General features: G+C 50.2%; 11 protein-coding genes across 11 annotated transcripts; 7 read left to right on the forward strand and 4 right to left on the reverse strand.

Moving 5' to 3' along the window:
* Nucleotides 1–424: 424 nt before the first annotated feature.
* On the forward strand, nucleotides 425–988 carry M437DRAFT_83328 (uncharacterized protein; the record flags this gene model as incomplete). Its single annotated transcript, XM_041027911.1, has 3 exons — nucleotides 425–444; nucleotides 494–551; nucleotides 602–988. The coding sequence occupies 3 exons, from the start codon at nucleotides 425–427 to the stop codon at nucleotides 986–988; spliced, it is 465 nt and encodes a 154-aa protein (XP_040881416.1).
* Nucleotides 989–2,331: 1,343 nt separating this feature from the next.
* On the forward strand, nucleotides 2,332–2,775 carry M437DRAFT_45224 (uncharacterized protein; the record flags this gene model as incomplete). Its single annotated transcript, XM_041021048.1, has 1 exon — nucleotides 2,332–2,775. A coding segment is annotated over one exon (444 nt), but the record flags the coding sequence as incomplete, so codon positions are not given.
* A 939-nt stretch (nucleotides 2,776–3,714) lies between these two features.
* On the forward strand, nucleotides 3,715–6,510 carry M437DRAFT_83330 (putative heat shock protein Hsp98/Hsp104/ClpA; the record flags this gene model as incomplete). Its single annotated transcript, XM_041027912.1, has 1 exon — nucleotides 3,715–6,510. One exon carries the CDS (start codon nucleotides 3,715–3,717, stop codon nucleotides 6,508–6,510), a length of 2,796 nt encoding a protein of 931 aa, XP_040881418.1.
* Nucleotides 6,511–7,631: 1,121 nt separating this feature from the next.
* On the reverse strand, nucleotides 7,632–8,188 carry M437DRAFT_64938 (uncharacterized protein; the record flags this gene model as incomplete). Its single annotated transcript, XM_041024513.1, has 2 exons — nucleotides 7,632–7,999; nucleotides 8,053–8,188. 2 exons carry the CDS (start codon nucleotides 8,186–8,188, stop codon nucleotides 7,632–7,634), a joined length of 504 nt encoding a protein of 167 aa, XP_040881419.1.
* A 440-nt stretch (nucleotides 8,189–8,628) lies between these two features.
* Nucleotides 8,629–10,242, forward strand: M437DRAFT_44918 (mitochondrial-processing peptidase-like protein subunit beta; the record flags this gene model as incomplete). Its single annotated transcript, XM_041020993.1, has 4 exons — nucleotides 8,629–8,916; nucleotides 8,983–9,051; nucleotides 9,105–9,799; nucleotides 9,852–10,242. 4 exons carry the CDS (start codon nucleotides 8,629–8,631, stop codon nucleotides 10,240–10,242), a joined length of 1,443 nt encoding a protein of 480 aa, XP_040881420.1.
* A 667-nt stretch (nucleotides 10,243–10,909) lies between these two features.
* Nucleotides 10,910–12,897, forward strand: M437DRAFT_74214 (NPR2-domain-containing protein; the record flags this gene model as incomplete). The annotated part of the gene is made up of 3 exons (XM_041026193.1): nucleotides 10,910–10,964; nucleotides 11,247–11,708; nucleotides 11,786–12,897. The coding sequence occupies 3 exons, from the start codon at nucleotides 10,910–10,912 to the stop codon at nucleotides 12,895–12,897; spliced, it is 1,629 nt and encodes a 542-aa protein (XP_040881421.1).
* Nucleotides 12,898–13,179: 282 nt separating this feature from the next.
* On the reverse strand, nucleotides 13,180–13,967 carry M437DRAFT_64941 (uncharacterized protein; the record flags this gene model as incomplete). The annotated part of the gene is made up of 3 exons (XM_041024514.1): nucleotides 13,180–13,560; nucleotides 13,619–13,678; nucleotides 13,776–13,967. The coding sequence occupies 3 exons, from the start codon at nucleotides 13,965–13,967 to the stop codon at nucleotides 13,180–13,182; spliced, it is 633 nt and encodes a 210-aa protein (XP_040881422.1).
* A 1,669-nt stretch (nucleotides 13,968–15,636) lies between these two features.
* On the forward strand, nucleotides 15,637–16,692 carry M437DRAFT_83335 (uncharacterized protein; the record flags this gene model as incomplete). The annotated part of the gene is made up of 1 exon (XM_041027913.1): nucleotides 15,637–16,692. The coding sequence occupies one exon, from the start codon at nucleotides 15,637–15,639 to the stop codon at nucleotides 16,690–16,692; it is 1,056 nt and encodes a 351-aa protein (XP_040881423.1).
* Nucleotides 16,693–17,012: 320 nt separating this feature from the next.
* M437DRAFT_21663 (MFS general substrate transporter) lies at nucleotides 17,013–18,799 on the reverse strand (the record flags this gene model as incomplete). Its single annotated transcript, XM_041019022.1, has 3 exons — nucleotides 17,013–17,875; nucleotides 17,951–18,294; nucleotides 18,342–18,799. Coding segments are annotated over 3 exons (1,665 nt in total), but the record flags the coding sequence as incomplete, so codon positions are not given.
* Nucleotides 18,800–19,601: 802 nt separating this feature from the next.
* M437DRAFT_44714 (uncharacterized protein) lies at nucleotides 19,602–20,270 on the reverse strand (the record flags this gene model as incomplete). Its single annotated transcript, XM_041020952.1, has 1 exon — nucleotides 19,602–20,270. One exon carries the CDS (start codon nucleotides 20,268–20,270, stop codon nucleotides 19,602–19,604), a length of 669 nt encoding a protein of 222 aa, XP_040881425.1.
* Nucleotides 20,271–22,899: 2,629 nt separating this feature from the next.
* On the forward strand, nucleotides 22,900–24,414 carry M437DRAFT_44515 (serine/threonine protein kinase-like protein; the record flags this gene model as incomplete). The annotated part of the gene is made up of 1 exon (XM_041020914.1): nucleotides 22,900–24,414. One exon carries the CDS (start codon nucleotides 22,900–22,902, stop codon nucleotides 24,412–24,414), a length of 1,515 nt encoding a protein of 504 aa, XP_040881426.1.
* Nucleotides 24,415–24,486: the final 72 nt, after the last annotated feature.

Raw genomic sequence — 24,486 nt, forward strand, 5'->3', positions numbered from 1 at the left:
AGGAACGCAGAGACAAGAATGCTGTGCAGGTGCAGGAGGTGCTATGTCAGTCTCGCGCTCGGTGCCCCCTGTAAATATCGTGGCCAGTATCCTTGGGAAGTTGTGTGTCAAGAAACTATACCTCTTGCCGTCCCGCAACCAAACTGGTTTGTAGAGCGACATACAGCGATGGTATAGAAGAGTAAGGACCGCGAGTACTAAGGGCCTCGGGCACTATCGGAGACTAAGAAAGGGCGTCGAGGACTCCCTATACCAACTCCTACCCTGTATATCCCATACAAGCGCGCCTGTCTCGGCATCACGCTATGATGTCGTCGAGTTCTACTCGATTCCGGAACCACGAGACGTCTCGGCATTTCACTTGCGTTGATAACCTCTATTTCGCTCCCCTTTTTCTCCCTCTTACCTCGACGCGCGACCAACAATGGCTTCGCTCTCCACAAAGTGAGTATCAGAATATACGCTGCTGTTGTTCATGCTAACCTCCTACTAGCATGGCCGACCACGACGAGATGGTCAGAAAGATCGAGCTCTCAGTGGAGCTCAAGTTCGTAAGTTCAATATTCTGCCTTTTTATAGCTGCATAATTGACATGCATCAGGCGAAGAGAGTCGCTGTTTTGGTGAAAAGACTTGAAAAACACTACAAATCTCGCAATGAACAATTCGAAATACTCGACACCATTATCACAGGTGTTGCCTTCGACGCTGAGGAGGACACACTCGGCGAGGGTGGTCCTATCACCACGATTCTGAACGCTGCTCACTGCATCAACGACGCGGACAACAAGTTTATCGAGCAGACTATTGCCAACCTCAAGAATGAGCTTCCTGGTGAGGCTCATATTCACAAGATCCAAAGTGAGCTGAGCGCCATCAGTGAGCGAGACAAGGCCATCGACAAATTATTCGAAGAATCTGAAGATGAGGAAGCCACAAAGGACGAGGAGATTATCAAGGAAGAAAAGAAGGAGGAGACCATTAAGTGAGGGAGTTTCGGTTGGGCGCTCTTGCCATTGCGACCACCTACTCCGCGACTTTGGTCCGCCAAATCTGAACCTGACCTTTTTCGCTCCTGCAATTTTCTTCACGCCACAAAAAATCAAACTACTTGCTCTGCCCTGCTTTTTTTTCATTGTGGTGTTTTGATTTCTGCTAGCCTTCTTCACTGAACCAGAGTCCTCACCGATCCCCCTAACCCATAACAAGGGAAGACTGGATCAAAAATTCTCGGACCACAACCAGATCAAGCGGCAGTCTACACAGCTTGGATGAATTGATGGAGGAAATGCGCAAAAGTCTATTAGCAGCTGGGACCTACACGGGTTCGTCACCTTCGACAACAATGGTTATCCCAGAAACACAGAGAAGCAATCCTCTGGATCTTACCAAAAGATCTTGTCAATCGACGGCAAACACGCCAACAAAGAAACAGAAGACGACTCCGGGACAAACAAACGCCGAGTTTGCGAGATCCTCATTGCCAACATCGACACGTCCACGCTCTTTGAGCATTGTCAGCCAGCCCAAGCAGAAATCAAGTCACCAGCGAACACAATCTCAATCGTCTCAAGCGTCGCCAGCTTGTTTGCACTTAAATACCACCACAAAGATGGCAAGATTAAGAGCAAAGACTACGGCAAACATCAAGAGCAAGGGGCCACCACAACCTCCTACTGTTGCAAAGATCTTTGAAGATCTGACTAACGACTCGGACTCTGGTTCAGAATTACCGGTGCAATCCAAGAACAGTCAGCCACCCAAAAGTATGGAAAAGCTGCCTAAGCAACCCTTCTTTGCCAGGACGAGATCGGATGGCTCTTCTGGCATCAAAAAACGTCAGCTCTCTGTTCGTCCGTCTTCTGTAAGACAAGGTTCAATGCCATCTCTGTTAGACAGCGAGGATGAGCTCAACGATGTGTATATTTCTGGCTACCGTTCGCCTCTTCGCTCATCAGTCAGCAAAGATGAGCCTACTCCCGAAACATCCCAACCGCTGCCGCCACCTGCCTCGACCCAAAAGCCAGCACCCATCAAGGCCAAGGAGCAAGTGTCACATGACGATGTTTATCCGAGAGACTTCCCAGCACAACGTGAGCTATACTCCTCTTCAAGACTTGCGGACAGAATTGCTGACCAAGACAGTTTCGACACAAATTCATGGTTACATCGAGGAAGCTATAGGCGGTGTCGATGATCGCGTCCACAGAATCTTCAAGGATATTGCCTTGAGAACGAGCCTTTGGATTGTAAGCTTACAATCTCTTCACCTCCACATAGCAAACAAACTAACCGGTCTATACAGCTCGAAAAGACACCGTCTGATGCTTCCCTTCTTCAGTCTATCGACTCACAGATCACCACCAACGAGCGCAACGCGCGTGCCGTCAACAAGTCTTTGGAAGACACTCTAGCTGCACATGATCCCGAAAGTAGTAGTTTGTCTCCCAAAACCACTGATCACTGCAAGCTGCTTGACAAGCAAGAGAAGGAGAGACAGAAAGCTCTCGAGAGCATGATTGAGAAACTTGAACGAAACAAGAGGGAGAAGGCGGAGGTTATGAAAGCGATCGGAGCATTACGAAACGACATGGAAGAAGAGAGGGACCATTGCAATCAGAAGGAGATCAAGGAGATGAGAAAGATGTACAGCGAAGAGGCCAAGGAGGAGAGCGATGGCGATGATAACGATAATACCGCGAGGGAGCGAGAGAGCAGGAAGAGAAAGAGAGATGTTGAGACGGAGGAGCACATGGACATTGATATGCTGATGTGAGGGAACGGAGGGCAATGGCAACTCAGATCACAGAGCTCGGGAAGATGAGCTGTTGACCAACTAAAGACAGCGGAGTGTTCATGGAACATGGGGATCAAGAACGAAGAAGAAAAAAGAGATCAGACACACGATCAATGCTTACGCACAACGCATAAACAACCGTGCCTTACAATGGGGTATACCATGCTTTCTGCTACGGTCAGAGTACGAGCACTCACAGTCAGCAGACGTGAGAGAGTCGCACAGGAAGCAATGGAGTTATACTAGTCCGACATGCACTTTCGCATTATCTCGTGCAGTCATACAGTTCTGCTCTGATCAATACAACCAGAGGAGAATGGCAGCAAATCTCTATATGCTTATGGACGTGATTGCTTTGCTCAGTGTCCGTATCGTTGCTGATAGATGACTAGCAAAGGATCAACTATCACGCCTAAGGCTTCATTTGACTTCGGGTCAGATCTTCTGCTTGTTTGGAGTCTGGATAGGAAGACTGTTACACATGTCGAAAGTTGCTATTCAGTGTAATCAGCTGGACAATTTACAAAGCATAGAGCAGGCAGGAAAAGAAAAAGGAGAAAAATTGCAAATAAAGCCTGACTTGGTGACAAGTGCGGGGTGATGGTCGGTCGAGTCAAGATTTTGGGCAGGAGTGACGTCGAAGGTTCTGGAGGATTCTGGGAAATTCTGGCAGCAACCCTGGCAGGCTTGATCATGCTAGCATCATCTGGCGCAAGCTGGTCGTCAGGAGAGTCTTCTGCCGCAAGAGCCCAATCGCTATATCAACCTTGTCGACGTCTTTGTTTCCTGCTCCATCAGATACCAAGACATACACACAACTACCAAACACAACACTCACTTCTCTACGCTTCACGACTAACGACACTATACCACTATACCCATTTGTTTATAACTTCTCACACATAATCTAAAAGCAAAATGGCAGCTTCAGGAATGTCATTCACCGACAAGGCCACTTCAGCCTTGGCCGATGCTCAAGATCTCGCACAACAATACTCTCACACACAGCTACAACCTATCCACCTGGCCGTCGCTTTGCTCGATCCTCCGCCAGACCTTAGCAAGGACCAGCAGAACCAGACCGGCCACGATTCACACAGCGCATCTTCAGCACCACTCTTCAAGCAAGTCGTCGAGAGAGCTCATGGAGATCCCCAACTACTTACTCGCGCCCTCAACAAGGCCATGGTCCGCTTGCCCAGTCAGGATCCTCCGCCGGAGCATCTCTCCATGAGCCCTGCTTTCTCAAAACTGCTGCGCGCTGCCGACCAACTGTCCAAGACGCAAAAGGACAGCTTCATTGCCATCGACCACCTCATCTCCTGCCTCGTCCAGGACACAACCGTCTCCAAAGCTCTCGCCGAGGCCAACGTGCCCAACACCAAGCTTATCGACAATGCCATTCAGCAGATCAGAGGCAACAAGCGCGTTGACTCGAAGACTGCCGATGCCGAAGAAGAGAGCGAGAATCTCAAGAAGTTCACCATTGATATGACTGCCATGGCACGAGAGGGCAAGATGGATCCTGTCATTGGCAGAGAGGAAGAGATTAGAAGAGTCATCCGCATCCTGTCACGTCGCACAAAGAACAACCCCGTCCTGATCGGAGAGCCCGGTGTCGGCAAGACCACCGTTGTTGAAGGTCTTGCTCAGCGCATCGTTAATGCAGACGTGCCTGCTAATTTGGCTGCCTGCAAGCTGCTCTCCCTGGACGTTGGTGCTCTTGTTGCTGGCAGCAAGTACCGTGGTGAATTTGAAGAGCGCATGAAGGGCGTTCTCAAGGAGATCGAAGATGCCAAGGAGATGATTGTGCTCTTCGTCGATGAGATCCATTTGCTCATGGGCGCTGGTTCGTCAGGAGAAGGTGGCATGGATGCTGCCAACTTGCTCAAGCCCATGCTTGCCCGTGGTCAGTTGCACTGCATTGGTGCCACCACTTTGTCCGAGTACCGCAAGTACATTGAAAAGGACCAGGCCTTCGAGCGTCGTTTCCAGCAAGTTTTGGTCAAGGAGCCCTCAGTGCCCGAGACTGTCTCGATTCTTCGTGGTCTCAAGGAGAAGTATGAGGTCCACCACGGTGTCACTATTCTCGATGGTGCCATCGTTTCCGCTGCCACCTTGGCTGCTCGCTACCTCACTCAACGGCGTCTTCCCGACTCCGCTGTCGATCTCATCGATGAGGCTGCCGCTGCTGTTCGTGTAACTCGCGAATCTCAACCCGAAGCCCTCGACAACATGGAGCGCAAGCTTCGCCAGCTCGAGATTGAGATTCACGCACTCAACCGTGAGAAGGATGAAGCTTCTCAGGCACGACTTGCTCAGGCAAAGGCAGAGGCCGCCAATGTTGAAGAAGACCTCAAGCCTCTTCGCGAAATGTACGAGAGCGAGAAAGCTCGTGGCAAGGAGATTCAAGAGGCCAAGCTGAAACGTGATCAACTCATCACCAAGCAGCAAGAGGCAGAGCGTATGCGCGACTTGCAAACTGCTTCTGACCTCAAGTACTACGCCATTCCCGATCTGGAAGAACGTATCAAGCAGCTCGAGAAGGACAAGGCCGCTTCCGACCTTGACCAGCTTAAGCAAGCCCAAGCATCTGGCGAGACTCCTCTTCTGACTGATGCTGTCGGTCCCGACCAGATCAACGAGATCGTTGCCCGCTGGACTGGTATCCCTGTCACTCGCCTCAAGACCACCGAGAAGGACAAGCTCTTGCAAATGGAACGTCACCTCAGCGAGCTTGTTGTCGGTCAGAGAGAAGCTGTCACTTCGGTCGCTAATGCCATCCGCCTGCAACGTTCTGGTCTTGCCAACCCCAACCAACCACCCTCATTCCTCTTCTGTGGTCCTTCGGGTACTGGTAAGACTCTGCTCACCAAAGCACTGGCCGAGTTCCTGTTCGATGATGCTCGCGCCATGATCCGCTTCGATATGTCCGAGTACCAAGAGAGACACTCATTGTCGCGCATGATTGGTGCACCTCCTGGCTACGTTGGTCACGATGCTGGCGGTCAGCTTACTGAAGCACTTCGCCGTCGTCCCTTCTCTATCCTTCTCTTCGATGAGGTTGAGAAGGCCGCCAAGGAAGTTCTGACAGTTATGCTCCAACTCATGGATGATGGTCGTATCACTGACGGCCAAGGTCGTGTTGTCGACGCCCGCAACTGTATCGTCGTCATGACCTCTAACTTGGGTGCCGAATACCTAGCTCGCCCCAACGCACCTGACGGCAAGATCGACCCCACAACTAAGGAAATGGTCATGGGCAGCCTGCGCAACTACTTCCTGCCCGAGTTCTTGAATCGTATCTCCAGCATCGTCATCTTCAACCGTCTTTCCAAGAAGGAGATCCGCAGTATCGTCGATGTCCGCCTCCAAGAAATCCAAAACCGTCTGTCGCAGAATGGAAGAAATGTACATATACAGCTCTCACAAGACGTCAAGGATTACTTGGGCTCTGCTGGATATTCACCTGCCTATGGTGCTCGTCCTCTGGCTCGTCTGATTGAAAAGGAAGTGCTGAACAGACTTGCGGTACTTATCCTCAGAGGCTCTATTCGCGATGGCGAGACTGCTAGGGTTGTGCTTGAGGATGGACATATCATGGTTCTTCCCAACCACACTGACTCTGATGGTGAAGACTCGGAGATGTGGGATGAAGAGGATGCAGTTGCTGAGTTGAATGGAGATGAGGGTGATATGGAACTTTACGACTAAAAGACGATGAATGAAAGCATGAGATGAGATGAGACGAATTTAGAAAGACAAGCATTGTTTTTTTCTTTGGTTCTTGAGCATGGCGTTTCCCCCTTTTTCTCAAACGATGGATATATAGAAAAGCATGATTTAGCTTATAGTTCTATTGCACTTTTGTCAATAAAGATCCTTTTTTTCAACAGAAAACGATTCATCCTCCCTTATGCCAAAGTGAAAGCAATGTAACTTAATTCAGTAGAAGTGTACGATAACAAGTCTTTGAAAGATGCTTCTCTGGCTCCACCATTTAACCCCCGAACCGCTCTCAATTTTGCATCAACAAGAAGCAAGCTCACACTATCTATAGACCAGAACACAGACACATTTGATCCATTTTGAATTCTGACCTAGAGATTCGAGCGAATTATTGCTGCTGAAGCCGGCGTTGAGGATATGCCTAGTCAGCGGCAGAAGATTTCTGCCGCGTAGGCTAGTTCTTTTGGATACACCAAGGTTGGTTTGGAAAGACATGGTGAGGGTCTGTTAGCACCCTATTTGAAATCTTCGAATCCACACCTTTGATCGTCGCAGAGCACGTGGATCAGTGTCTGTGTCTCTGGCTGAAACTTCACTGACGAAGTCGAGAGTGATGTGGGAAGATCAGCTTGAGGTTGACCTGAGTTTTTGAAATAAGGGCTTGCATTGGATAGAACAGGAGAACAGAGCTTTTAGCCTTGTTCGTGGATCAGTGGCTTCTGTTCAAGCTTGTACTTGCAAGAGGGTTTGCTGGATCTAGGCTGCAAGTGAGGGGATGTGGACTTTATAAGATGGAAAAGTCTTGCTGTGCTGATGGGCCGTACGGTTTTACCTGAACTTGATGCCTACCTTCTCGCATGCTGGTTCTCGAGTGTCTTGACAACTACGAAAGTGCACGATGGTTTCTAGAAGGGAGCAATGTCCAGAGAAAGCCATTGAAGAGGCGCAAGGCTTGACAACTGCAGGAAAGAAGCCGGGATCTTGAACGTATAAAAGTCATGGTAGTGGTAAGAATGAAAGGGTGTTATCTACACAACTCCGAGCAGCCCAAGTGCTATTTCTGAAACGAACAAGAAAAGGAGAAAAGATTCATGTCTCTTTTTGATTTACACATCGGCCTTCTTTGCTTGCCAGACTCTCTTGACAGCCTCGGTGAGACCGACATCGTTTGTCTCGAACTCGTAGAAACCAATGCCGGCAAGGATGGTGGCGGCGTTGAGAGCCCACATGGAGAACTTGCGGGTCTTGGGGACACGCTTGGCGGGGAAGTAGTCGATGATGCATGACTGGAAGCCGATGTGCGAGTGGATGAGGATGGTGGAGATGAAGAGGCCGTCCATGACGGGGTTGAGGGAGCCGGCAGCGAAGGGAGCAATGGTCAGAGGAATCAGGCCGACGGAGATGAGGCGCTCGAAGCTCCAGTGGTAGCTACCGTGGGCGTAGGATGGGTCGGGGACAGTGGCAGCATCGTTGACTGTGTGCTTGTGTTAGTCTAGCCAGATAGGCGGGTGGACAGTCGTCACGCACCAGTGCCCTTGATGACCTGGGGCAATGGAGGAAGAATGGCGCGGGTGGGCGAGGCGTGGAAAGAGCGCAGAGCCATGGGAGTGCGCTGAGCCAGGAGCTGGCGCGACAGCAGAGCGGGACGGAACGAGGTGGCCATTGTGTGTATGTGAGGTTGAGTGGAGAGTCGGTATGCTGCGACAAGTACAAGTTCCTGTATGCTTCGAGATGGTCGGGACAACGCAGGAAACCTGGAGTACCTATGGAATTGTTGTGATTGGCCGGGGTGCTTGGGAGATAAAAGAGAAAATGAAGAAGTAATATTACTACCGAGGTCACGTCGAAGTGCTCGTCGCCGATGCGGAAGAAAGTGGAAAGAAGCCGGTATGCAGGCTTCGCACAGTCGTGCTCGAGGCTGCTCATGGCACTTCATGGCTCGTGTCAATGCTGACCATTGTTGGCGGCGGCATTTACCGAAGAAAAGAGGCAAGTCCGACGTCTCTCATACCAGCAACAGCATCCAGCCAGAGCTGCCACTACCACCCACCCTATTCCCCCCATCTCTCCGCCTATATCCCGTCGCCAACAATGGCCTCGACAATGGCTTCCCGTCGGCTCGCTCTGAACCTGCAGCACGCTACGCGCAGCCGCACCGCCATCAACGCCATCAAGAATGGCTCGCTGTCGCGCTTCCGCGGTCTCGCTACCCCCGTCAGCCACGGCTCCAAGACTGAGAGCACCACCCTCAGCAACGGCTTCACCATTGCTACCGAGCACTCTCCCTACGCCCAGACTTCCACCGTCGGTGTTTGGATCGATGCTGGCAGCCGCGCCGAGACCGACAAGACCAACGGCACTGCTCACTTCCTCGAGCACTTGGCCTTCAAGGTACACCACATTCGACAATCAAATCAATGCCAAGACACAATCTAAGAGACGTCGCAGGGAACCCAGAAGCGCAGCCAGAGCCAGCTCGAGCTCGAGATTGAGAACATGGGTGGCCACCTGAACGCCTACACTTCGGTGAGACAAGCTTTGTCACGACCAACTCAACCTATATCTAACATGTCCCACAGCGCGAAAACACCGTCTACTACGCCAAGTCCTTCAACTCCGACGTCCCCAACACCGTCGACATCCTTTCCGACATTCTCCAGAACTCCAAGCTCGACGCCCAGGCCATCGAGCGCGAGCGCGACGTCATTCTTCGCGAGCAGGAGGAGGTTGACAAGCAGCTCGAGGAGGTTGTCTTCGACCACTTGCACGCCACCGCTTTCATGAACCAGCCCCTCGGTCGCACCATCCTCGGCCCCAAGGAGAACATCCAGTCCATCAGCCGTGACGACCTGACCAACTACATCAAGACCAACTACACCGCTGACCGCATGGTCCTTGTTGGCTCTGGTGGTGTTCCTCACCAGGAGCTCGTCCAGCTCGCCGAGAAGTACTTCAGCAACATCCCCATGGCTCCCCCAACCTCGACCGCTCAGGCCATTGCCAACGCCCAGAAGGAGAAGCCCGACTTTGTTGGTTCTGAGGTCCGTATCCGTGACGACACCATCCCCACCGCCAACATTGCCATCGCCGTCGAGGGTGTTAGCTGGAAGGATGACGACTACTTCACCGCTCTCGTTACTCAGGCCATTGTTGGTAACTGGGACCGTGCCATGGGCAACTCGCCCTACCTTGGCAGCAAGCTCAGCACCTTCATCCACGAGCACAAGCTCGCCAACAGCTTCATGAGCTTCTCCACCAGCTACAGCGACACCGGGTAAATATCCCACCAATCTTATATTATATGCGCTCTCACTAACATATCACAGTCTCTGGGGTATCTACCTCGTCACCGACGCCGTTACCCGTATCGACGATCTTGTCCACTTCACTCTTCGTGAGTGGTCTCGCCTGTCAATGCAGGTCTCCGAGTCCGAGGTTGAGCGCGCCAAGGCTCAGCTCAAGGCTTCGATCCTTCTCTCGCTCGACGGCACCACCGCCGTTGCCGAGGACATTGGTCGCCAGATCATCACCACTGGCCGCCGTCTCGCACCCGAGGAGGTTGAGCGTGTTGTTTCTCAGATCACCGCCAAGGACGTCATGGACTTCGCCAAGCGCAAGCTCTGGGACCGCGACATTGCCATCTCCGCCGTTGGTCAGATCGAGGGTCTGCTCGACTACTCGAGAATCCGCGGTGACATGACCAGAATGCTGTCGTAAGGATAGTTATATTCTGTGTTTAATGTTTTTCTTATCTAGATGAGAGAGGAGACTCGAGAAAAGACATCTCCCCTTTTGTTCAAGTCAATACGATAGAAGATGCTGGAGGCCATTTTTGCTGGCCTGGCGGAGCATCGCAAACGATACGATGGAGAGTGAGATGCCGATCCGGGTTGTTAGTGTTCACTCTCAAAAATGTACATTTAGCCCGTTTTACTTTTTTCAAATCTATTTCATTTTCTTTTGTCTCTGTCAAATTACTTCCAAGTGGTGCTTTTGAATCCAGACGTTGGATGATATTATCCTGTGCTGCGCTCTGATTGGTCAGTGGAAGTTGCGCTGTTCTGGCAACCCTGGCAGAACAAACCACAACTTCTAAACATCACGATACTTCATCTCCTCTCCTCGAACGGTGTTCAGGATTTCTTCTTACTTGAATGAGCTCGACTATCTTCACGATATTTTACATATTGTCCAACATAAGTGCGGCGAGCACACGATCGCGAAGATATAGCAATCAGCTTGTGAATTTCGGATGAATACGCACCCATCATCAGCTATCGTCGATTGTAGTTGAAAAAGACACGAGAGAACGGGAGCGTGGGGAGGCCAGGTCAAACTCAGCCAAACCTCAGACTTGAGTTCTCAACTATCGATTCATGTCAATATGTCGGGCACTATGCTCAAAGCGATCTTCTATGCGAGGTTCCACGAGGAGAAAGGTATGCGACGCGCTCTATTTCTTTTGATGACTGTTTTCTCGTTCTCTGTTTTCTTCGATTGGTGCAGTACGAGCGTACACGGTGACAGATAGCGTCAACTTATGCTCGCTCTCATTTCTCTCACGAATTGGCATGTCGCTGGTAAAGCGATTGTGGCGTCAGTCTGATGCTGCTATCATCAAGTATATTGCTATCAAAAATTGAGACAGGGCCTGCTATACCCATGCCATTCCAGTTGCCATATCGAAGCAGTACAGGACAATGGTATTGACACCCTCACAGGTCCTACAGTCCTCCACCAAGTCCCCGAAGGCAGCGTCATTCCCCTAGCGAACACAACCCAACAACCACTCTTCCACTTCCCCAGCGTCTCCAACCACATAATCCCACGCCGCGAATTCTGCGACCGCCCTTTGAGTCTGCTGGCTTCTCATTACCGTATAATTGGTTTCCCTGTCTGCATCCACAATCCCATTCTCTACCCTCGTTCAGATTTTATATTTAATTTCTGTCTTGTGGTGGATGAGAATGCAGAGTGGGGCGCTTATGCCAGTGTGGTTAGTAAACTTGCGCGCTTGATGAGAAATCTTGAGGAACAAGCTGGTTGGTTGAGTAAAGAGGAGAAAAGGGAGGGATGGGTTAAGGCAGGAGAAAGAGGGTATGGAGGTGGCAATCGTGTTTTTGCGGTTTGTGAGATGGTGCTGGAGGATTTGAATTGTTATTGCGAGTGTATGATTCCGATTGGTAAGTTCTGCTATTCAATGTCGGAGGAATGGGGTTTCAGTTTTGAGAGGCAAGTTGCTGATGACCTGGTGCTACAGATGACTCGAATACGCTCAACCTTAAGCTGTTTCCCACGAGATCACCTCCGCCGCCGATTCAGATCTATCATGTTCCGCTGAGTACTGTCCGCTTCAGCAGTTTGCAGACCAATACGTGGGATCTGACTGTTCAGCGAATCATCCCGTACATCGATGGTATCAACTCTGTGCAGAAGATCGCTATCCTGGCTGATACAGATCTAACACTCACTCGACGAGCATTAGCTCATCTGTTATACTACGGCTGCATCTTGATGCTCAACACCTTCCACTTCCATGCCATCTATGCCACAACAGCCGAAATCGGCGTTTTCGTTGAAGACACAAAGATGCAAGATGAGTGTAGACGATACATTGTCACACCGCACTCGCCGTTCAAAAACAGTATCTCTGGATCTTCTATTCCTTCCTCGCAAGGACAAGGACCTAGTTCCTCATTTAACCCTTCCACCAGCTACTCCTCCCGAAACCACAAAAGCAGTAATCTGAACCCTTCTTCGGGGAACACACCACAACCGCCTTCAAGAGCAACAGTCCTCCATCTCTACGCCTCACTACGCCAAGGCCTTTCCCTACGCGATTGGTGTCTCGCTCACGCCTCCTCATTAGCTTACATCGACATCCGCCGCTTCATAACCTTCGGAATCATAAAAGGGTTTTTATACAGGAGTCATCGGTATGCTATCGCCCTGAGGGCAGCAGATACAGCAGCCGATGCAGCAGTAGCCGAGGAAGCATTGCGCGCGCGCCGAGAAGCAGAGAAAACATGGCGCAAAGCGGCAATGAGTAGTGGATGGCGCACTCCCGTTGCGTTGCAGGATGAACCAGCCCTAGATGGTGGGTTTGGTGGTGTGGTTGCACGAGCAAAAAAGGAAAATGAAGATGATGGGGCTGCTGTGGCGGAACATAAGAAAGAGGATGGAGAAAAGGATGGTAAGATGCCTGGAGTAGAGGAGTTGGGCAAAGGAAGGAGTTTGGCGGATCAGCTGTTGGCGAGGTATTTGGATGGGTGTCACTGTTTGGATGAGGTTTGTACGGATACGGGATTGGCCCAGCAGGAAGCGATTAGGAAGTTGAGGGGACTGGGAGATGTGGTTTTTGTTAATCGGTAGTGGAGTTTGCATTTGAGGTTCTGTATGAGACAAATCGTTGATTGTCATTTCACGGCGCTGGTCACGCCGATGTTGTGTTAGAAGGAGAAGGAAAAACAGTAGAATGCTCATCGAGGCATGGTAACCCCTGACCCCCAAACGCCCGCTGATAAAAGAACCTCGCATTCAATGCCTAGTCTTTCTGGCACAGTTCACCTCCGACTCCAGCCCAGCCCCATCGCCAATCAAAGCTCGATGCCGCGAAAAAATGACCCAACGCTTGGCCACGTCCTTGATTCCCCCTTAAGGAGCCATTGCAACGTCCTCACCCACATCCATCATACCACGAATGACCTTCTGTCTTTCCTCAAGCAGCTCAACAAGTTCTCTGGCATACCTGGCCATCTCATCAGTCTCGTCGCAGATCATCTTCTGGATCTCGATGCCCTTCTCCATGTGGGTCAGAGTGTCTGGAGAGCCGCCCTTGTCGAGGCTGGCAGAAGCGTTCTTGACATGGCGCTTGAAGGCGGTCTGGTGGTTCTTGCGGATTGTTTCATGCAAGTCCAGGAGGGTTTGAGTGGCTGCGATGCGTTCGGAAAGGGAAGTGAGGGTGGGGTCGTTGACCATGGCAATGACCTTGGAGACGGTGGTGGTTGACATCTTGGACGTGTTTTTGATGGATGACTGCGTCTGATGTGTCAGTCAGGGGCCGTGGTATGGTCACAAGAAAGGATAGACTTACGTGTCTTGAGGAAGCTGTCTGCGAAGAAGAGTCGAAGAGGATGGCTTGCGCGCAGGATATCTAAAGCAATGGAGTGGGTGTGTAAGGATGAAGAGTCGATCTCGTACTTTCTTGTGTCAACAGGAGCTCAGGGGACAGCAAGTATGAGTTTACATACATGTTGTTGATAGAGAGATACGCTGCGAAAGCGACTTGATGTAGAGAAGTCTTGGGAAGAAGATGCAATGGTATCTGATACGCGTGCAAGTTGAGAGAGGTAGTTGTGAGTCGTGTGGATGACCCTCAGCGCGTGAAAGTTGTGGTTGCGTATTGGCAGCAAGTGAGGATGGGCAGTGAAGAGGAGTAACATTTTCCGTCGTGGAAGTAAACAAAAGAGTCAATGCCCGGAAGTGATGTCGTTCGTTGAGAGCATGTCGAAAATGAGGCTCCTGCGCGTGAGGAATCATCGAGAAGAAGCTGACGATGATCACGATACACTTTTCGTTTTTAGGAGGACACTGGGAGGGAAAGTCTGTACCTCGTGCCTTCCCAACCTTTTCGTGGGTCCATTTGTTGCTCGTTGTGTGGGATCATCAACACCGCTGCTGATGCATCCAATGTTTCTGATATGGCTGATGATCCTTGGTGAGAGACAAGAGCTAGTTTGTATTTCCGACCTGGCTGGCCATGTACAAGAATGAAATTCGCGGATGATCGGATTTACAACCTGTCAAGTTGTATATATTAAGAAGCGATAGTCGAAGCATGATAGTGGAAGAGGTGAAGGGAGCACTTGATTTGTCTTTGGAGACACATAAATGGTGAAAAGAAAGTCATGGAGGAGACAGAAGTTCACTCGCTTACCCCTCAAAACAGCCATCACCATCACTCACTTTCCAATCCAGTCAACTCTTGATTCATAAACAAGCATGATCGGGCTTCTATCACGTCCCCTCGAGGAACGAGCCACTATGAGGGACGTAGGGACTCTTGAGGTGGCCAGGGTTCCATTCCCTGCGCCACAGAACGGACGGACTACTTCTGCGGACACTGGATCTGGACCTGGACACTGGATTCTGGGACCGACAAAAGAGCAAACCACACCATCCGGTCGAGTCTGTCTCTCTTCCTGCAATGGCCCGTAGGTAGAGTTCTGTTTTGCCAATCGTATTCGAGTTTCAACCACCGCCAGGCATCTTCACTGCTTATGAATGTTCAATACATTCGTTCTCCTGCTGATATAGTAGTAGGTAGAGAGCCTTCATAAAAAAGTTGTCCGAAGACGATTTCTCCGACACCATGATTCCGGACCATCTCATACTGTAGCATGTGGCTGGAGTATTCATTGAAATGCACGATAACTTCAGAACAGAGAGCATTGTTCAACGAGCGAGACATGTAGACGGTAAGATATGAGTCAAAAAGTCACTCTTATCGGCCAAGATTCCAGGTGCAACACTTCTCTGACTTTTGATAGCTTTACGACGGCCATCAATACAAGAAGGAGTTAGTTGAGATAGACCGGCACATTGAACATGCACGGTATGCATGCAAATACCATGATTGAGAGTTCTCTCATGCTATAGTCTACAGCTGAAGTATCTATCAAAATTCATGGTCAACTCAGAGCAGGCAGCTGTATCCAAAGAGGAAGACATAGTGACAAGACTCGAGCAAACTCATCCACTCTCACTGGCCATGATCCAGACACAATACCATTTTGTCTTTTGATAGCCATACAATAGACATCATGGCAGGAGGAGAGCCATCAATTCGAACTCAGATACAATTGAATGGCTACTCACATCCACGGAACCTCCTGGAATCTCACTACAGCTTCCGAGAGCCACATTCGTGCGTCTCGGCATCAGTCTCGTAGATCCTTGGAGCTACTATCACCTTTCCCATTCCGTGGCGCCGTCTCGCTTTCTTTCTTCCTTTTCGTCCTGGACAAGCCATTGTTTGGGCGAGAACAAGGTACTCGACGAACCCTTTCTTGACAGGTCTTCGCATTGCTAACCAGTGTTCAAGCAGCAACCATGACTTCCATCGAGGAAGAGCGGGCTGTCGACGGCAGCAAGGAAGACCCTCGCCACGAGGGTCCCTCAGGCTCCGTCGACGTCGCCAACGAGGCCGAAGTCGATACCACTACCACATCTAGTCCTGCCCCTAACAACGAGCCCTCAACCAACACCAGCAACAATGCAGAAACTGCTCCTCTTGTCGACATCGTCAAACTGCAAGAAGAAAACACCTTCCTCAAGAACGACAGAACCCGCCTCATCCAGCTCGCGAACACCGAGCTCCACCGCCTTCGAACCCTCATCGTCGAAAAAGACGCCAGCATCTCCGTAGCCAAAAAGTCCATCGCCGGCAAGCAAAAGCAACTCGACTCTCTCTACGCAACTCTGCAAAGACAAGAGAAGAAGATTACCAACCAAGTCAACGAGATTGCTACGCTGAAGCAAAAGCAAGCTGCCAAATTCAATAAGATCAGATTGAGAATGAACTTGATGGCTAAGAGGAGCAAAAAGAGGTTTGAGAGACATATGGCGGAGAATGTCTATGATGTGAGGGAATGGGCTGATCAGGTCAAGGCGTTGATTAAACAGGAGACTGATAGTGAGCGTGACAGCGACTATGAGGAGGATGAGGAGGTTGACAGCGAGGATGAGGATGAGATTGATGGTCAGGCAAAGGGTGCCCAGGATCGTGAAATGGTGGTCATTGAGATCAATGATGACGATGAGGTTGCTAGTGCTGGACAAGCTACCGGCAATGAGCAGTCCGCTATTGTTCAGCAGTCTGACACTGATGAGCAGCCCACTACCGCTCAGCAGTCTATCGTCAACTACCAGCTCACCAACAACGAACAGACTACTGTCACCGAACAGCCCGCCAGCAATGGGCAGCTCACCGTGGACGAGCAGCCTGATGATGGTCAACAGTCTGTTACCAGCGAGCAGCCTACCCTCGCTCAACAGCCCATCGTTGCTGAGCAGTCTGCCGCCACTGGAGAGCCTCTCACTACCGAGCAGACCGACACCAGCGAAGAACATCCTAGCAAGCGCGTAAAGTTTACCGAGGAAGCTTGAACTAAGTGAAGAAGATGCGATCGATCCAAATTGCAGAAACCGGCAGAGAGCAAAGAATGCGACATCGCCAGACCAAGCTTTCATGTTTCAAGTGTCGCCGCACTGGATGTGTTGTGGCAAGACACAGCGCGTTGATTTTTGCAGGTTTAAGTCGCAAGCGAGAAATCACATAGATACCTTACAATGGCAAATCGATCATATTAAAAAAGTATAGTGTATTTTCGAAAGCTCGAGGAACGAGAACGCTCTATTGCAGCAGCAGCAAAAACAAAAATCAACCATGCAAAGGTTTCTTGCGAAGCAGATATCGACACTCACAGAGCAGGAGCATACTTACTCTTTGCTCTGATCTTGTGCCCATAAAAGTAGAACAAATAAGGGATGGGCACCATAGCAGCACTAATACAAGCCAAGATCGTGCACGTATAGTGCACACCCAGATTTTGATAAAATGGCACTCCCACAACTGTCATAGCACCAGCAGCCACGTATCTAATCAACGTGATTGATGCCAAAGCAGAAGCGGCAAAAATCTCGTACGAGTCGATAATGTATTGGTAACTGCTGATGAAGACGCAGAGGATACCAAAGCCGAATAGGACAGAAGCAGCAAGAGGAGACCAGATACTGATGTTGGAATCTGATGTCCAGCCCATCCAGAACATGGAGATAGGGATACTGGGAGCACCAATCATGGCAAACCATAGGCGGAACTCAGGAGCAAGTCTGTCTTTGCCCTCGGCTTTTGCTTTCTCCATTTCTTTTGCTGCGAGATGTCGAATGAGGAATACGAGTGGAGAGGCGAGGAACAGACCGATTGCGATGCCTAAGAAGCAGAGACCTTCGACACCGATGCTGACGTGGTGAATTTGACCAAAGATGTAGTCGTAACCATCCAGGAAGGTGAACAAGATGATATAGACGACAGTGAGGTATAGCGCAACCAATAAGATAATAGGTTCGGTAACCGTGAGCAGGAAAGGTCGGTAACATGCACGTCCCAGGCGAGTGAAGAAAGGATCCATCCTAACCTCGACTTCGGCTCTGTAACGATCGTCGTTGGTGATCTGGCGAAGATGTGCAGCTTTCCACTTGAGGAGGATGGGAGGAAAAGTTTCGGGGAGCGTGAAGAACACCAGAGCCAACACGAGCCCAGACATGATGATGGTGATCCATTCAGTCCCTGCAATGCTGTCAGCTTTTTTTCCCTTTTTTTTCTTTTTTTGCAGAGTCGAGGTGCATGCAGTGGAAGACTTACATCTCCAAGATATCAAAGAGCTCTGCACGATATAACCGCCCATGACGGGGCCTAGGATTGGGCCCAAGAAAGCTGCGTTGGCAAAAATAGGGAACATCAAGGTTCTTTCGCTTGCATTCCAGATATCCGAAAGCGAACCACCTGCACAGGTAAGAGGAGTGCTTCCGAAGAAACCGGCAAAGAAGCGGGTCGCGAATTGCTGCTGGTATGTCTGCGAGGCTCCAGCTCCAGCAAGAAAAGCCATATAGACAACCAAGGTGACAATGTAGACGGGGTTTCTACCCAATGTCTCTGAGAAGGGACCTGCGAAAAGCGCACCTACTCCGAAGCCTATGAGATAAAGACTATCTTTGTCAGCAGATGTTGTATTAGTGGCATCGAATAGACTTACCCAGTAGCCAAACTCTCTGCGACTTCCGAGATACCAAAGTCTTGACTGGCGGGTTGAATCGCAAGCGAATCAATGGAAGAAGCGACACCGACCACGAAACCAATACCCGCAACCATAAAGGTAATGTAGATTCTGATGCCCCAACTCCAATTGTGTGGGTTCAAGGGATCCTTGTCTCCCTGAAAGTCGACAATGAAAACATTTCCATCACCACCTTCATCCTCCTGCCTCTTTCGCACTTTGACACCGGTGAGAATCTGACCAAGCGCGGTACCGGTTCTGCTGAGACCTGAACGGCCGCTCTTTGTTGTGGATATACGCGAAAGGTCTGCATCGCCCTGTCTTCGACGTGCTTCCATGTCATGACTGTTTGGTGGAAGTTCGTCTCTTCTCTCGCCAGGGTCGTTTGGATCATGGTCGGCGCCTATGTCATATTTCTCCTCCTCTTCTTCGGGACCAGTCCGTCGGTTCGAATCCTGGGCTGTTGCCCCGAGGGTGGCTTCGTCGACTGCTGTATGGTTGTCACTCGATGTGGTTGATTCGCCTCGCTCGACATCTTTCTCTGCATCGGCAGCTCTTGACGTGTCGATGGGAGGAAGGTCTTGGTTTGCGCGATTGAGTGCACGTGTGCGATTTCGATCCGTCTCGATTTGCGATTCCAAGGTTCGGCGGAACCTGCGATACTGAAGATATGATTGCATTATTGCTCAACTCGGGCTTTGAAACCTCTGTCCTATAAGCAAATCTCTGAGATGTGACGGAATGAAGCAATCACTGCTGCACGAAGAGATGAAGAAGAAGAACAAGAGGAACAGAAGGTAAGAAAACACAGGAACACCTACTTTGATGGGTGCATACAGTACTTAGCGTTGATTGATAAGACGGGCCTTTTTACTTTTCTCTTATGCTCATCGTCATTGAAAATTGAGTGCATCCGGGTGGTTGAATTGACTGGGGTGGTTCAGAATGACGTCGGATTTGTATTGATGATGAGCGCGTCTTGCGGCCCGTTCGGCGTTCGGCACACCGTTGGATCTTCGCCAAACCACTTCTCTCCGATTTAGGAAGAGCCTTCTTTACAAGCCATAACCTTCATCACATGTGTTGACTTTCCGCGGAACGTATTCATGGCTTGACAATAATATTCTTAAGGGTCCTGAATACATCTTATGGTACTCACTATCGCTTTCTATTCCTCCACCATGTGAGCCCTTGCAAACAACCATTAATTTACCATCACCAAAATAGAAACCGAAGCATTCAAACATAAACCCAATACTCGGCGGCATACTGCACAAGAATGCTTTCTTGTTGGCCTTGACATGTAGCAGGTGGCTGTCCTCCAGCAGTGTTGACCCTGAAGACTTCCTTAAGTTTCTGACTTCCCTCAACGCCAACCTTTTCAGTCAGCTTGAGCCATGGCACAGCTCCCATGCCAGATCCATCAACACCAATCACTGCACCCTCCGGCGCAGAAGTACCGTTTGCCTTTTTAAAAGCGCCGATACCGTATGAATGCGTCTCGGTATCCAGGTTGAAGAAGGGTGTAGTCGGATCCAGGAAGTAGTGGTGACCAGCCAGATCCATGTTGATCGGTGACATTGCAGACGATGCAGAAGGTAGAGGGAGATTGATGGCAATACCAGGAATTATGGAGAGCAATTCGGGGTGATTAGCGGCGATGCAAGAGACATTGTAGAGAGACGCAGTTGCTCCTGTAGCCACAGGGATTGCCGTACTGTTGGACAGGTCACAAGTGTAGTTCTGCGTGCCACGTCCAATAGACACATGACTCAAGGTCAAGTTGTAGGATGGTGGTGGGAGTGGTATAGGAGCTGAAACGCCTGTCAGTCGTATACCTCGCAATGGTGAGCATGCGTGTCGTGATACCTTGAGGCATTCTTGCTTTCGATAGATCACAGAGGGCATAATCGCAGCCACGGCGGACCGATGGAACATTTCCAGAGTGGGAAGCCCAAAAAGAGGGAGAAGACCAGCGTTGTTCAGCTGTCGGCGCTGTAACAGCAAAGCCTGGTAGCAATAATGCCAATGTAGTGGTGAATCCCGAAGTCTTCATGCTTGCCTCTTTCTGAGAGCAATTCCAGATCGGTGTGGAGATGAGTCAAACCAGTGTCCCAACAGTGGGTTCCAGTGATGGCCAACTATGCTGATGAAGGGCCCGTATTTGTGTCGAGTTACGAACCTTTCGCATGTATCCCAAGGACCAAGTCGAGGTACCAAGAATGCTTAGGCAGTGGAGAAGAGGCACAGCAGAAGAGAGAAGGATGCAAAGCAGGGACGATTCCCTTTTTTCCACTACACCAGAAAGTACCCAAAACTGACACGAAACGAGGATAATGAGCACAGAAGCGCCCGTACGAACCCTTATATTCAAGGACTGTCCGTTGGGCGCTTGCATGTTGAGACACCACATCGATTTTCCCAAGTTGCAACGCATGGCTGGAAGGCGGAAAAGACGTGCATGAGGATGGACAAACAGACCTTAACCCGCAATATTTGCATAGCCGATAGAGATGTGATTGGACCAACCTATTTCGAAAATACTCGGATGGATGGATGAGGCGTTTTTCTGTGAATAGCAAGCTGCACACGACTCAGAAATATGCGGGTATGCATGGCTGGATGATGCGGGACAAGATGCAGGTATGCAAGTGATAGCCACAATCTTGGTGGCTGGTCTTTTCTTAGCAGCAGTTCTGAACATGCTTGTTTGTCCAGTTTGATGTCAGCGTTTCGGAGTGCTCGCATGGTTGAACTATCGTTTGATGGGATAGTCATCTAAAAGCTGTCAGCGAGCGAGCGTTTGAAGACTTGTGAAACACAGGAGATTTGACAAACGACCTGCTTGTACACTGCTGCATCTTTCCATTGTGCTGTACGACCTTGAGCGACCAGCCTCCATGCCTTCATGCCAACCAGCATTTCTTGTTAACATGCCTTTTCTGTCATTTACCCTTTGATTCCCACCAATAGCAGCGACAGCCAAAAATGTTCATTAAAGATCATCAGTGCATATGACAAGTTGGGGGATCTCGTGGGCGCGTAAATTGTAATGCTGCAGCCACTCCAAGATGGGCGCTTACAGCTTCTATTTTCTTTCACCCGCCGCCTCTTGACGACCGCCAAACCTGTCAGATGTCTAGTTATTGCAAAGGTTGAGATCGTAGTTGAATGCATTTTGAGATTTGTGAGAATCAGGGCTAGGTATAATCAGTAACCCAGTGAGAAAGCTCACTCTAGTTTATGTTTTGAGCATTTAGTCGCCAGCGTTTCGAACAGGAGGCCGAGCGGTGATATCGTTGACGTCTTTCCCTGTAAAGTTCGACAGCAGTTCATAATTCTTTCAATATCAGCACTGAGAATCAGGTGGCCACCAAGAGAGGGTTTCCTAAATGTGCACTAAACGCATGGGCATCACAACTCTCCAGGAAGAAAGATGTGAGCCTGGAGAACGAGGAGGTCGGAAGGTGGAAGTTCTCCTGGACATTCCTGAAGATGCCTTGACAGATCGAGCAGAACCGTTGACGTGTTTGACATGTGAATGAGGAGAGCTGGGGATTGGTTGTTTACGATCAGGAGTCTTGAGCGGCCAAAAATCTTGACCCGAGCAGAGTTCAGTAATCTAATTCCCTCAAAAGAATGTTCAAAGATGCGCTGAAGATGGGAAGCTTTGCTAATGATTTTGTCTCATGACCTCAAGAGGTAGATCAATCTTGCTGGCCAAGAATAATTCAAAAGTGTTTGATGTTGGTCTTTGGCAGTCGCTGGCCAGGCTGTGCTGAGTTCGGATGTCATGGCGAACCGGAAACGGAAGGCTCAGCCGCATCATCAGAAACTTGGAAATGTGGAGTTGAGATCGAGGAAAGTGCGATGAACGACTCTTCTGTTTTTCACTTCTTTCAACCTCGACAACAAGACGAACAATTCGGGAGTCGCTGGGCCATAATCCAGCGATATTGCTTAGACAGCCAGCTCTTTTACCAAATTCATTGCCATTCATCTATGGGCTTCGACACTCAGACCGTTTCCGTCCGTTTCTGCTGCCTGTCCAGCATCCCCTCCGCTACCGTGCCCGACACTGTCGCCGGTCTATCACGTACCGATTCGAGTTTCGCATCTCTGCTGTGGCCTGTGGTCGCAGGTCCGCCTTGACTAAAGGCGGACGTCTTCTTAGACAAGGGCTGAGGTCCGCAAATCACATGCGCATTCTTGCTCTCACTCAACTCGACAACTCCTGAAACCCTCCGGAACGAGGTACATCTACGCACTTCTATTTCCCTGACTGCGTTCTTGGTCATTCACCTTCTGGACGACCGCATAGCATATCTATTTCCCCGTGCAAACCGCAACAACCACTACCAGCACCAGGATGCCAGCCATGGACCTTGACCGTAATGACGCTGCCGATACGGCCGAAGATATCTCTCCCAAGCGCACCTTTACTATGAGCCCACCAGGCACTGCAGCCGAGCCACTGTCGGCCATTCTCAAGAGCGACCTGATGAAGAACAAGAGAAAGAAGAAAAAGAAGGGTGGCATGGCCCCTGCCGCTCCTGCCCAGAATGTCATTCGAGGCTTTGAGACACCCATTACCTCTGGTGGAGAGGAGTCGGACGTCTCAACCTGTCCTTCACCACTCATGACTCCACGTATGCGCGGTATGAACGGCGCAGCCAACAGCCCGAGACTTAGCGCTTCCAGCGGCTCAGGCATCAGCGCTCTCAAGATGCAGCTCGACGCTCTGAGTCTCAGTCGTCCACCTTCATCACCATCCATGACGCGCGAGAACAGCACTACCTCCAACTTTGACAGTACTCCCACCATGTCCTCGGCCGCTAGTGATGTTGATCTAAAGGAATTGGAAACCTGCCAGGTCGATCTAGAACATGACTTTGCCAGCGTAGACGCTTGCGCTACACCACGAAATGCCTTTACTGTCGAGGGTGGCCTTCGCACCGAATCAGCCCTTCGCAAAATGACAGCCGACGACTTTGAACCCCTCAAGTGCTTGGGAAAGGGAGCCTTCGGCACCGTCCATCTGGTCAAACAACGTGCCACTGGTCGTCTGTTCGCTCAAAAGCAGTTTCGCAAGGCTTCCTTGACTGTCCACAAACGCTTGATCGAGCAGACTCGAACGGAGCGCAGCATTCTTGAGAGCGTCAACCGTCATCCCTTTGTCGTCAAGCTGTTTTACGCTTTCCAAGACCACGAAAGACTCTACTTGATCCTCGAGTACGCCCAAGGTGGTGAGCTATTCACTCACCTGGCCATGGAGCGCATGTTCACCGAGGAAGTCGCCTCCTTCTACATGGCTGAAATGGTTCTTGCACTCGAGCATCTGCACCGCAACGTTCGTGTTGTCTATCGTGATCTGAAGCCAGAAAACTGCTTGTTGGACTCGGACGGTCATCTGCTCCTCACTGACTTTGGGTTGTCCAAGGTTGCGCTCGAAGAAGATTCGTGCAGCTCTTTCCTCGGCACTGTGGAGTACATGGCACCTGAAGTCGTCCAAGGCACTTCTTACGGTTTTGCTGTCGACTGGTGGTCGCTTGGTGCCATCGGATTTGACTTGCTCACGGGTTCGCCTCCTTTTGGTGGCAACAACAACGCAAAGATTCAGCAGAATATCCTCAAGCAGAAGCTGCAATTGCCTTACTTCCTTGGCCCCGACTCGAAGGATTTGCTCACTCGACTCTTGCGCAAAGAGGCCAACAAGCGTCTTGGAGCCAACATGCCGAAAGATCTTGACATCATCAAGAAGCACCGTTTCTTCCGTAAGATTGACTGGAAGAAACTCGCAAAGCGTGAATTGGAGCCTCCCATCCAGCCTCTCATCACAGACCCAGAGCTGGCCGAGAACTTCTCCAAGGAGTTCACAGATCTGCCGATGTCTCCAGTAGATGAAAGAAAATCTTCTGTCATGCAGGACTCTACTATGACAGGCATTGAGATTGGTCCGAGTACAAAGGAGTTCGAGGTTGGATCTAATCCTTTCGGTGGCTTCAGTTTTGTTGCTAGCCAAAGTCTGCTTGACAAAGTCGAGTTTATGTGATTATTGACGAGGAACTTGTTGCATTTGGAATATCGGAATGCGAGTCCAGGACGATGTGAGGCAGGGATTTTG

This window comes from Aureobasidium melanogenum, assembly GCF_000721775.1.
Source record: "Aureobasidium melanogenum CBS 110374 unplaced genomic scaffold scaffold_6, whole genome shotgun sequence".
NCBI lineage: Eukaryota > Fungi > Ascomycota > Dothideomycetes > Dothideales > Saccotheciaceae > Aureobasidium > Aureobasidium melanogenum.